This window comes from Argopecten irradians, chromosome 3 (genome assembly GCF_041381155.1).
Source record: "Argopecten irradians isolate NY chromosome 3, Ai_NY, whole genome shotgun sequence".
NCBI lineage: Eukaryota > Metazoa > Mollusca > Bivalvia > Pectinida > Pectinidae > Argopecten > Argopecten irradians.
The window spans coordinates 31,184,137-31,197,661 of record NC_091136.1 but is presented as its reverse complement, the minus strand read 5'-3'; the positions used below and the strand labels follow the sequence as shown (position 1 = coordinate 31,197,661).

Below are 13,525 nucleotides of genomic sequence, written 5' to 3'. Positions count from 1 at the left end.
AACAGGGTGTGATGACGTATACAATCAGCTGACCAATGGGTTGGTGACTCGTGCGTGTCTAGTTTAATTATCTGTTTGGATGTGTTAGTATGGTTAATGATTGTTACGTATATGTATTGTTATATGGCTATTGCGTCATGTGATCATTTACTTATTGATGCATCTTTTCAGGAAGTCCCTTTCACATCTTTTATTTGAATTTCCGAGTACGACTGTACTTACAACCATACTTGTTTATTGCAAATGGTGACCGAGAAGTGTATAATGATGAATCGTAATGATCATTTGTGTAAATGTGCCAAGATAATCTAGAAATACAATACAGATCCGAGACCGTGTTCATAAACAAAATATACAACCTCAATAATACAGAAAAAGTGAGCATTTAATGTGGACAGAGACAAATTTGAAGTATTCACTTTTAATAACATGTGCACGGATACTACATTAGATAAAAAAAACATAAAGTATTTAAACCAAAACTGAAAAAATATCTAAAGATGTTACCTTTTTAACAAATAATGTCGTCAATATTACGACGTCATAAACAGGTTTATTGCATTACTGGTAACTAAGCATCAGGAGAGTAAACCGATTATCATTCTACGAAAACCTTCAGTGTTTGTTAATTAATTGTTTTCATCATGTAAATAGGATATTTTATATATATTTAGTTGAAACTAAAATTCATAAGTAAAAATATTTCTTCAACTATCATCATTCATACTTTACATGGATAAAATCAATCTTAAATATCTTAATGATATTTCATTGCAAATATGTGCATGTGAATGTAAAGATAAGCGATGAACTGCTCCGAATGGTAAAGTATATAGTCGAATATAGTCGATATGGATGCAATTAGGGTGACATAAAAATATAATGGCATCCCCTAGCGGATATATTCTACAATTTTGGTAACAGTCCGTTTATTGTTTAAATACATAACTTTTTTCCCTCTATTTGATACATGTGTCTCAAGACCAATTATAATCGTTAAAGATGCTCCATCGCTGACAAATGATATTTTTTCACTATCAAGAGCAGGAGTAGACGATGTAGTATTTTTCTTCTGTTAATAAACTTACTTACTTTACACCATTACCACCATTGAAAAGTTTGAGCTTCTAATTTTACATCAAGTTAAAAATATGAAAAATAATTAATTGCATCCCGAAAAAAATTTGTGGCACTATATTTTATATGGAATGAAGTATTGATTGCGCATGCATCAAAGGCAAAATTATTTATTTCATGTTATTTTTTTGTGTTAATTATACCTTTATATACATGATTATTCATAAATTATTGTTCAAATAATGAATATCATTTATGCTCTGTCGGCGTTGGAGCATCTTTAAAGGCTATTAAGAAATACAAAATTATAAAAAAAGGTCGTAATAATCGCCATATGTCTGGGATATTAAATAATATTAATATTCTAGATAAAAAATATAGAAATAGCGAAAAGAGGCAGATTTATTTTTATTGTTTTTATTGTTTTTTTCAAAACTTCAACATCAAAAGAATAGAAGCAATAAAGACATTTTTATTTTTGCGGTTGTTCATGGCAAGAACAATATGTAGTGATCAACATGTTAAGGCTATTGGTAATTTTTACAATTATCTACAATCAAACGGAAACAAACTGACGTCATTAGCATAAAAGGAATACTGATAGGATTGTACTATGAAACCGAACATTAATTCATAACATGCAATACTTACCGTCTTAATTGATTCTTTGGAATACTGCCATATCGTCGGTAATGTGTATGTGTATGTAGATGCCTTCAGCACTGTAGTTAAGGGTGTAATGTTGTGAAGGTCATAACACGTAATTCTATTATTAAATTTCATTTAATAGATAGTGCTATCATGGAATATTTAGGCTCGTGGCAGTTTATAAACAATATCGTACACTATAGTGCATATTCTTAGGTAACATTCTAATTAAGTTGTACCTTGTACAAATTAAATGACCAAATGTGACCATTTATCGGTTTTTTCTCGATGTGATTTTTCACCCAATAACAATATTTCTCCAAATTTTGTTGCTTAGAATGTTTAGAAGACAGTTTTCATTATAGAACAGTATTTGGTATAACAGTATATTATATATCTGACATAATACATTTGTCTGTAAGGCTAAAGCGGGGTAAACCCGTGTTTTGGGGATTTTGGTATAGTTATTAATACTTATATGTGCATCTTTATTGATTTAATTAATTCTATTCGATATTAAATCAATTTTCATTTTTCAAGTAAAATTTAAAGGATTTCAAGAATTTGTAAGTATTGATGTTACCTTTCAATTCACCTGGCTATAAAAAGATTCTTTAAAACCTATGTAAGAATCTGATATGAAAATGTATAAAGTTTGTATGTAAAGTCAACCTAAGGAGACTTACAAGCACAATAACTGCTTCAAAGCTTCACTAGATATGTCTGATCAAGACTAATCGATATCAGATCAATTTTGGTAACCCAGATTATCATATGTAATTAACATACGATAAAACCCTATAAATCATACAAAGAAGTCGGGTAAAATTTGTCTTTGTACAAGAGATACAAAAAATCTTAGAAAGTGTTCATTTCAAATTATATTTCATGAAATCGATTCACTTCATTAATTCAATTAGGCAAAATATGACAAACATCCTTATGAAGTTCCATAAAAATGCATTAACAGATTGTAATACATTTACTATATATTTAAAAACTCTAGATTTTAACAGACTTAAATGACAAAATTTGTTGAAACAAAGGGTGTCTTTTTTATTTTAATTTATAATATCACGTTAGAAAAGTAATTAACCAATACTTGTAAATACGGACATATCCCACAGGTATCGTCTCGGGTAAAACATATATTATGATAGACCTAATTATTCTAACATAAACACTATTTTTATAAAACACGGATAAGAAGTCACTGATTAACAGAGCTAATAAATGAAATAAATATGTGTTCTATTATTAACAAAACACACCCGATAATACGATGTCATTTTAATATAAGATTACAAATGCCAGTATGAGGAACTATGAAATGAATTGAGATTCTAAATGAGTTTATATTCTAATAATTATAACGCTAATATGCTTATATATGATTACTAATCCGAGTAACAAAAACTATGTAATGAAAGTCTTTTCTCATATTTTTTTTGTAAATAATTTATAGATTGCAACAATAAATCAACTTTTTAAAACAACTAATGAGCTGATACTCGTATTTAGCAACCCGAGGTGAGAATTGAGACGTCAAAAACAGCAGTTGTGGGTTTTTTTTGCGTCAAAACTCTTACCTTTATAACTCTCTAATCAAATAAATTATTATTATTATTACATAACAATTAGAAAAATTGATAATGCTTTGACTATCTTTATATGTCGATGGACACCATTTACGATAAAGCCTGAGGCGATATGAACGACGATTGATAATCTTATGTGAAATACCGCTGTAGGACCTAATGCTCTGGTAAAGAACAGCTCTCGCGCTTAGTGCCATCTCTATATACACGTAGCACCAGTTTAAGGTGATCAGAATTAACGCTACATGAGATATAGCCAAATGGATTTTTATTCTTTCTTTTCAAAGAGAAAATCAAAATACACGAAATCTCTAATTAACGGGTTGTACATCGTCCTGTAGCTTTAACTGAAGACCAATGCATACACATGTGCTCGAAGATGGCAAACAGCCAAACACAGTCTTCGCTTTATGCCAATCTAATTGTTTTTTGTATTAAATTAGAAACCTGTTCCAAGGAAGATTTAATCCTGATAGAATCACACCTAATTTTTTTTCATTTGTTTGCTATGATATACACAATTTCCCATAAATTGTTGGAACAAAAAATGATAATAATAACAAGATTTATCAGATCAAAACATCTTGTTTTCCAGGATCGGGAAATGATAAAGTGTTGGTTGCTAAAACATGGTGTACGAGATGTATGGTATACGATGAATTGATATAGTGCATGGTAACAGGGGTATTATATTTCTGTATATTGTAATTCTACGTAATCACATAGAAATATGTAATTTTTGTATCTATGTTTTAGCATCTGAAACGTATTTGTTTGATTGGCCTTTTGTTTCACAAGGACTGTGTGACTGGAGAGAAACAAATTGAAATGAATTGAATTAGTAATGTTATCAAACAGACGATCGCTGTAATACGTTTTACCTACGTTTTCTCTACGCGTCTTAGACCTCGATAAATTTCATCCGTGTGAGAAGGGAAGCAACTCTGATATTTATTGCCCGATTTCTCAGTCTTTTTGACTTTTGAAATACAATTTATTACTTGTTACTTACACTCTAGATATGTTTGCCAAGCTCTATTTAACCGAATGTATGATAATGTTGTGTACTGATTCCTATCATTGTGTTGTTTATCTATACGTGTATGTACGTACATGTATCTCAGACTTAAGGATGTATTCTTCTGAGGTTTCTGTCCCGTTGAAGTCTCGTTTCGACAAAGATCAAAGAAGTTATGAGATTTTCAAATACAATTTATCAATATCTGTAGCAAGTTACCAGTTGCAAATTTTGTCAAAAAATTACAGTTCTAACTTTAGCAGATTTTGTTATACGGGGATATTAAGAAATGGCCCATTTGGCGGCCATTTTGAAATTGTGTCTTTTTTCGCTTTGAGTAGAGCCAAAGTTTTACCATTTTTTACTGAAATTGTTTTTACTTAAATCATCACTGCACCAGCATTTTTAGCTGTATCGAGCTAATTTTTGCTGTAAATCTTTACTTGGTTCGTGATAATTAAAATACGGAGCATTAATGTATGCAATGATTCACTTTTTTCACTTTATTTTTACATTTAATGGTAATATGAGCACTTTTATTTTTTACTCTAAAATACTGAAAAATAACAAATATTCAAGTGGGGCAAAAAAGTAAGCACACGGACCCCAAATTTTTCTGCCTGATTTTGAAAGAACAACCCTTTCCCTATTGACATGCAAAATATAAACAAAAGTTTAATACCAGAACTTTTTCTATAAAGGGTTAGATTTGGCAAAAATGGCTGAAAATGGTGCATTTTGTAGCTCAAAATTAAGGGGTAGGGGTAGCATATGTTGTTATTCTGAGAAAAAATATTAGTCTTATTAATCGAAACTGGTATATTTTAAAAGAAGACTACTGGAAAATAAATTCTACAAACATTAATACATATCAAACAACTCATTAGGAAATTATGGCTTTTATCTCTTGTGTATAAGGTCAAAACGGCAAAATTCCCATAAAATCCAATATTTTGTCAACTAGGTATCTTTGAGTGACAGTAGCTCAAAAACGAGCACACGGACATATGTTTTTTCTTTCATTTTCTTTCATGGTATGAACTCCTCTTTCCAAAAATCTATATGAGAAAAAAAGTTTAATACAAGAAAATTTTGACTTCTCAGAGGAGTACATCCTTAACGTTTTCAAGAACTGATAGCATGTCCAAATTTAAACTTTACAACAAATTAAAGGCCAGCTACCTTTCCGAAACAGCTTTTTATTCTTAAAATGGTTATGTAAAGCTAGATAGAAAAAGTCACAAAAGTTATAAGCTTTACGTTAATACTTCACTTATCATTACCTTATGAACAATTTGATTAAAATAAAATAAATATTATTTTTCATAACGTGACAGCAGATGGCAAAACAGCGAAATGAACTTTTACTGTTTGCATAGATTGCGCATGGAAACTTGAATTGTTTTTAGTCGTAATCTCATCTAAAGCCATCGATATACATTTTCTTTTGTATTTATTATTTTCAGGAATTTTTCAATTGTTTCGGAAAGGTATTGGGCCTTTAAACGTCAGAGGTCGTTTCGTGAAAATAAGAAAATAGAGTAATAACAATCCCAAATGGAAATCTCATTAATATTCCTGGCTCTACTCATCTACTTCACTAGCTGATCAAAAAACAAAATGGCCGAGAGGCAGCCATCTAGGACTTCGACAATTGAATTTCATGTTTGTGATTTATACTAAAACTATCCTTCTCAAATGTTCTATGTAGGTTCTCATTTGTTCTCTGCATTTTTAAATTGCATTTAGGGACTAGTTAAAAAACAAAATTACTGTCAAGCGACCACCTTGTATTGTGACGTTTTTTGTTGTTGTTTTTTTATTTTATTTTCTCTTTTTTCCCCATTTTGTACAAAATAATGCTGACAAGATTTTTTTTTTTTCCAAAAATACCTATACCAGTTGAAAGCATTATTATAATCATTTTATAACAATTATTATATAACAAAAGAACCGGTACTATCTCATTATTTATTTTATTTCGTTTTAACAGAATTTAATCAATAATTACATAAAATAATCACATCTATGCGATGTTTATCCTCATATGAAATCCTTAAGAATAGACCATTGATCTTCAGTAGTTGTTGGGGAAGCTGCAGCTCCAACAGTAGCAGCCAACCCGACCATCTCAGCAGCCAAAAGATCATCTTTCACTCGATTTGCCAGTGGAAACTTTCGGGTGGACCGTGGACATTTTTTATTGAAATCATCTAACGGCAGAGCCCATATCATAGCACCTCCAAAGCCTTCTCGTATTAGCCAGGCAACCTGTTCAAAAATTAAGCAAAATAGACAAGACATAACTTTTATAAAGATTTACGCGTTATGACAAGAATATTGCGTCATGCAAAAGTTCGTCACTTCAAGCAGGTAATTTTTCTTATTTTGTTACTTATGCGCGTTAAAAATAATTAGACGGATTTAAGGTTGCGACCATATAGTTAATGGGTATCAAAATATTATAGTGTAGACTAAACACCAGAAAATAGACATCACTATCGGGGAAGGCCAATACAGACTATGCAGAACAAGGAGCTGCAAAACATTATCCGCGCTACCTGCAGTTGGTATGAAAACCCAAATACATCAATGTATGTGGGTATTGTAAAACTGTGAAAAAATAACAGTAGGTAACAAAAAGAAATTGAAATTTGGTATTTTGACGGAGTTTCCATGTTAACAGAAAAAAATCAAAAAATGGAAGGTCCGCAATTGCAAAACGCCCAACTAGGGAACTTGTCTGATATATACAGAAAACTTCGTGGAGCTGCGTTGAAGGGTTTTGGAGTTATAGCCAGGAAACAAAAAAGAAATAGTAATTTGGTATTTTTTACTTAGTTTCCATGGTAACAGAAAACCGAACATGGAAGGTCCGCAATAGCAAAAGGCACAACTAGCGCACTTGTCTGATATATCGAGAAAGTTTCATGAAGCTGCGTTGAACATTTTTGGAGTTATAGTCCGGAAACAAAAGGAAACAGTAATTTGGTATATTTGACCAAGTTTCCACGGTAACGGAAAAAAATCAATGAAATATCTGCAATAGCAAAAGGTAACACTATGACACTTGTCTGATGTATACAGAAAGTTTCAAGGAGGTGCGTTGAATGGTTTTTGAGTTATAGCCCGGAAAAGAATCTCGAACGGACGGGCAGACGGAGCCCAATTTAATATCCCCCGCAAATGCGCTTCGCAGGGATAATAAAAACACGAATTCTAAAGGCAAAGGCAATCGCGTCCGCGATAACAATCGCTTACTAGTAACCATTTTTTTTCAATAATGAATGTTGATTTGTGTGGTCTTGACATAAGTAGTGAGTAAGTGACTGAGCAGTAGAAACAAATAATTTTATCAAATATTCTGCTAACCTTTTCCGATATACTTTCTTCGTCATCATATCCAATCCATTGATTGCCGTTGACGTAATAGGGAGCCCCATTTTCTCTGTAGGTATGTCCTGCCCGAGATAACATCATGCAGATCTATACCAAAAACAACATAATTTTGTCAGAAGTTCAGTTAAGTAATTCCTCACATATATGGAATAGTGAAATATAATGAATTTATAGTAGCTTTCAGCGTGCAGGCTCTTCCAATTATTGTGTTGGTGTGGTTATTTGGTTTATATGAGAACTGAGTGCAGGTATTAAGGAAATTTTAAGTATAGGATTGACATATAATTATTATCTCATAGTCAACAATTTTCTTTACCAATGATATACTAATATAATTTACGTGAATCTGATGATTACAAATTGTATTCAAAATATAATCACATTCATATCAGACATCGCTTGCTAGGTTGTGTGAAATTAATTGTCATTTACCTCGAACAAAACACATTTGCTGTGGGTTTTTTCGCTAGGTAACATTTTCATTGAGAGATATAAGCTATTATATGAAGCCATTTTTTTATCAAAAACATGCAGCTATACTTCCTCTTAGTTCAATCAAAATAACCAAAAATATTCCAACACAGTAGGTCGATTTTTTTATGTGTTTATTGGAATGCATTTGTTGTTGCTTTGGTTAATGCTGTTTTACCTCGTAGTAGGCAGCGTAGCCAGATTCCTTTGTGAATGGACCTGGCCGATTAGGTCCCTTAGTCTTCGCACCAAATCCGTTATCATTAGAGTCCTTCAACGTAAAGCCACGTCCATAGAATGATAGACCAATATTTATTTGTTCTTTGGGGGCGCCAAGGAGATTCCAATAACGTGCCGCCCAATCCTGGTTAGCAAAAACAAATTATTTAAGTATTAGTTATTTAAGTTATGTCCGGAATGACAGGATATGTTATTGCATTTTTGGAAAAAAAAATTATGTTATTGCATTATTTTGATTTTATTTTTGGAATCATAATCAAGTTGTTCCATTTTCACACTTGTAATGTAGACCTATAAGTTTCGTCAACATTGATTTTTACACGCCATCTTTTCCATTCTGTAAAAAATCCCAAAGATGAAAATAAATACAGGCAAACGTGTCTAGAAAGACCTCCCAAGGGACAAAGGAAAAATAGTCTGTATAACCACGTGGCCTTCACACACAGAGCACTTTGTGTTGAAATTAACCATTTGGGACCTTAAAAAGTGGTTTTATCAAGTAGGTGGTCACTAATAGAGATGGCCGCTAAGGCACGATTGATTGTATTTCATTAGTTTATCTTGCATTCTGTTAAGAGTCATGACTATTTTTGCACGTTGCAGATTTCAGCCTTAAATGCTACAGAAACAAATTTGGCCTTAGGTAATATTTTTATCTGAGCGGTTTCGGTTGGGATATGACCTAATACGAACACTTTATTTTAAGTATTGTCAAAACAAATTGGCTGTAATTGACCGGCAATTGTCCAACCCCTGCCTGGGATTTTAGTGATTTGGTCTAACATTGATAGCCACCGCTACCCATGGTCAAAGATTCCAGACAAGCGGTATAACTCCAAAAAAAATGTGCAATACTGGAATAGGCTACGTCGATGACCCAAGGTTAATTGCACTACGCTATCGCCCTAGCGTAGCTAAGCGTAGTGTAATCACGTATATGTATCCGACGATATATACATATGAACTGTAAACCTATTTTTAACGGCGACTAAGTTTCGCATTTCTATACCAAAAGACGTTTTCGCGAAGAATTTTTCCGGGATTTAGACTTGTGGAGACCTTCTTTGTCTGTATCTAAAGTTGTTTGTGGCTATTTATTTTCGCATTTTTTTCCTGTCCGCAAAATCAGCGAAATTAAATTAAGTTGGTTTACCTTTAGAGGTCAAAGGTTAGAATGCCAAACGCTTGGACTGGGCAGTTGCTTCTAGAATCTGACCTGAAGAATAATACGTACGATGTTAGTACGATGTCCAGACTACACTGAACTAGATCTGAAGAATACGTACGATGTCCAGATATACATCTTCTGCGTGTTCACTGGTGTATTCTCTGCCGTATAGTAACGAATGGTGCCCTGTTTCCATTACCCAACTCCCGTGTAAGTCATAGCTCATTAGATTGATGAAATCTACGTACCTAATAATCAATCAACAGTTATCAAATATCATTCGCTTTCAAAATTCCAAATACGTATTTATATTTATCTGTTCATAGATTTCTTTTGATACTATTTCAAAATGTTTAAAGTAAAAAATGTAAATGGTTTGTGGGATATATTGGTTTAAGTTTGTATACTTTCATTGCAACAAGAAGAAATGCGTCGCATATTGTCCGGCAAATAACTTAATGGTTATTAATAGATAGCTTCGAGCTTTAGTTTACACCCGATTATATTTTGTCTCATTTCCCAATTCCGAAGCCTATAGAAATAAGTTTCTGCACTTATTTTATTACACTGCGTTATCGCAAAACAATATTTAAAAAAAATAATTTAAACAACACTAAGGCCACGAACATGTGTTGGTTACATACCTCGTTATTGTTGGGACTTCATATGAGGCGTCGATCACTTTTTTTGCAGCCCCTACAGCAACAGTGAGAAGAAGACGAGGTCTCCTTGTCATTCTGGCGTCCCTTTCGAAGGCCATGCGTAGTTTCTACATTGGAAACCACAACATTACACATAATTTTCAGAAAGAAAATCAATGTTAATGAAACATCTATACTGAAAAGCCACCTAACGACCTGTCATGAATAAGCTATATCTTTTTGCATGATAACCTTTACCATGAATAGAAATGTCGTTTCTACATTTTATTTAAATATTTACACTTAACCTTACTTAATTTGCTTTTTTATCCCAAGGGACATTATCACACAATTTGATTTAGCTTCATTGTACTTAAAACTTAAATTAACGTTAAGTTTCGTTCCTACCTTACAAAGGAGAGCGAAGTTATGTTTATCAGTTGTAGCGTTTGCCCCATGACGAAGTGCTGGATATTCCCAGTCAAGGTCCAGACCATCAAAGCCATATTTACGTAAGAAGGGAATGGATTTCACGATAAACTTGTTCATTTGATTTGTTTTGGAAACCATTGCAGACCACTCGGTGCTTTCTTGAGTCCATCCACCGACGGCGAGGAGTGTCTGCAGCTCAGGGTTGACAAGTTTCATGTCGTTGATTTCCTTGTATCTATAAATCAATGTATTAGTAAGAAGTCAATTTTATCGAGTAGGTTATGCTTACTTGAAATCCTTCAAAAGTACTGATAAAAAATACGCTGAATAGATTTTCAACACAGAAAAAGGTTCACTTGATAAATGTGAAAAATACCAGTTTCATTACACAGCAAATTAATATTATGATATGAAATACATGTGAAACTTACCGTCAATACGAGAACCCATGTGAAATACAAGTCATATTTTGTTTGCATTCGGACGAGATTTCTTATATATAACTATATATATATATATAAGTAAAAAAGAACCATGTCCATGTGATGGTTTCCATATACATAAAAAGAAAACACAACTATAGAACAGTTAAAACATAAAAGAATTCAAACCCCTGAAGACCGGCATGAGCCGAGAAAGCGCTAGGGCGGAAAAAACTGTTTTATAGTTGTGTTTTGCTTTTTAGGTATATATATATATCATACTTACAGATCTTCATCGCCATCATAAAAAGACAGTTCACTTTTCTCCAATTTGGCAAATGAGAAAACCAGATGGGTACATAAATGGGGGTCGGTATGGTTTGGAAAGTACTGCCCCAACCCAAGACGATACCTGGACCAGTTGGTATAGTAGCAAACCCGCCGGTAACCCGCAAAAGCTGGAAAATAATGTATTGTTTTAAATCTAGTAGGACGCAATTTTACAACACCAAAACGTATTTAGAAAAACAAACGAATCTAGGTATATAAAGACAGATATGCAAATATAGTTGTTGACTATCTCTAAACTACCAATTTATAAGAGTTAGTGCAAAACATACAGTTTCTCAATTATCATAACCAATCATTTCGTTAGATTGAGAAACTTGTATGGCGTATTTTAGACTTGAGTTCATATATCAAGTTCAACGGAATGCCATAACCTAATATATACTACATTACTTTATTCCCGGCAGATTAAATGTCACTATATTCGCGGTCCTGATAATTATTGCAAACAAAAAAAACTGCGAATAAAATAAAGGAGTGACAAGTAAGATATTACAGTTAGATGTTATGCAATATGAAAGAGAAAATTGCAAAAACTTTCTCCATACGAAAGTAAACAATTATGTTAGAAGACTTACCACAACATACTGTGCATGTCAAAATAGCAAGAATTTGTATATGCAACTTCATGTCCATAGCCGGATTATACAGTCTTGGAGTTTATCTAGCTTACACGTCTTCAGTCCGCCATCACACCAGGTTTCGTTTGGCAAGTACTTCGTGAACGGTATTGCCCTTGGGCATATGATTAAGTTTTCCATATGTTAATTGTTATATGTGTGTTGATTGTTTAACAATAGCCGCAACTGATCGGTGAGTGATATATAATTATTCCTACCACTTACTAATTCGAATCAGGCCATATACACTAGAGATACCCTATGGGAACGCTTCTTTTAAGAAACCAATACTAGCGGGGCGGAAGGTATTGAGTGTTAAAGAAGGCTACTTGAACGCATTCAATTAACTTCAATATAATAGTATATAGTAATGGGGTTTTTTTTTATATTGCAATATAATAATATAACAATATATTACACTACAATACAATACCTGGTATTATAACAAAGTATGGCATTAAAAGATAATAGTATAACAATCTATAAGATTACAAGATAATAATATAACAATGTCTGTCACTACAAGATGATAATATAACAATGTCTGTCACTACAAGATAATAATATAACAATGTCTGACACTACAAGATAATAATATAACAATGTCTGACACAACAAGATAATAATATAACAATGTCTGACACAACAAGATAATAATATAACAATGTCTGTCACTACAAGATAATAATATAACAATGTCTGTCACTACAAGATAATAATAAAACAATGTCTGACACTACAAGATAATAATATAACAATGTCTGACACTACAAGGTAATAATATAACAATGTCTGTCACTACAAGATAATAATATAACAATGTCTGACACTACAAGATAATAATATAACAATGTCTGTCACTACAAGGTAATAATATAACAATGTCTGTCACTACAAGATAATAATATAACAATGTCTGACACTACAAGATAATAATAAAACAATGTCTGTCACTACAAGATAATAATATAACAATGTCTGACACTACAAGGTAATAATATAACAATGTCTGTCACTACAAGATAATAATATAACAATGTCTGTCACTACAAGATAATAATATAACAATGTCTGTCACTACATAGGGATTGGATTTCGTTTTTATGTTAACCATGCTTGTATGGAGCAATTCCTCTAAGAATATATTCTATGGGGCGCGTTAGCGCCCCATATTGAATATATTCTTAGAGGAATTGCTCCATACAAGCATGGTTAACATAAAAACGAAATCCAATCCCTATATTTCCACTCACACGACTTTTTATTTATATTTTATGCAAAAAAAATCGTCATTTGAAAGTGACGTAATTATTCAATAAAAGTCGGTCAAAAGTGGGAGGAGCTTACTCAATTGAACAGCGAATGATGACGCTTCACGTAAGGTAAAATTATTCATCCGCGACGACAAAAAAGTTCAATATTTTAGTGTAAAATAAACATGAC

At 32.5% G+C, this 13,525-nt stretch overlaps 1 protein-coding gene across 1 annotated transcript; it reads right to left on the bottom strand.

The window, feature by feature from the left end:
• Window positions 1-6,298: 6,298 nt before the first annotated feature.
• On the bottom strand, window positions 6,299-12,186 carry LOC138318194 (chitinase-3-like protein 1). Its single transcript, XM_069260372.1, has 8 exons — window positions 12,041-12,186; window positions 11,401-11,572; window positions 10,669-10,927; window positions 10,264-10,388; window positions 9,738-9,867; window positions 8,390-8,575; window positions 7,714-7,827; window positions 6,299-6,612 (listed from the first exon to the last, which is right to left on the bottom strand). Exons 1-8 carry the CDS (start codon window positions 12,096-12,098, stop codon window positions 6,385-6,387), a joined length of 1,272 nt encoding a protein of 423 aa, XP_069116473.1. The 5' UTR covers window positions 12,099-12,186; the 3' UTR covers window positions 6,299-6,384.
• Between the last annotated feature and the right edge of the window lie 1,339 nt (window positions 12,187-13,525).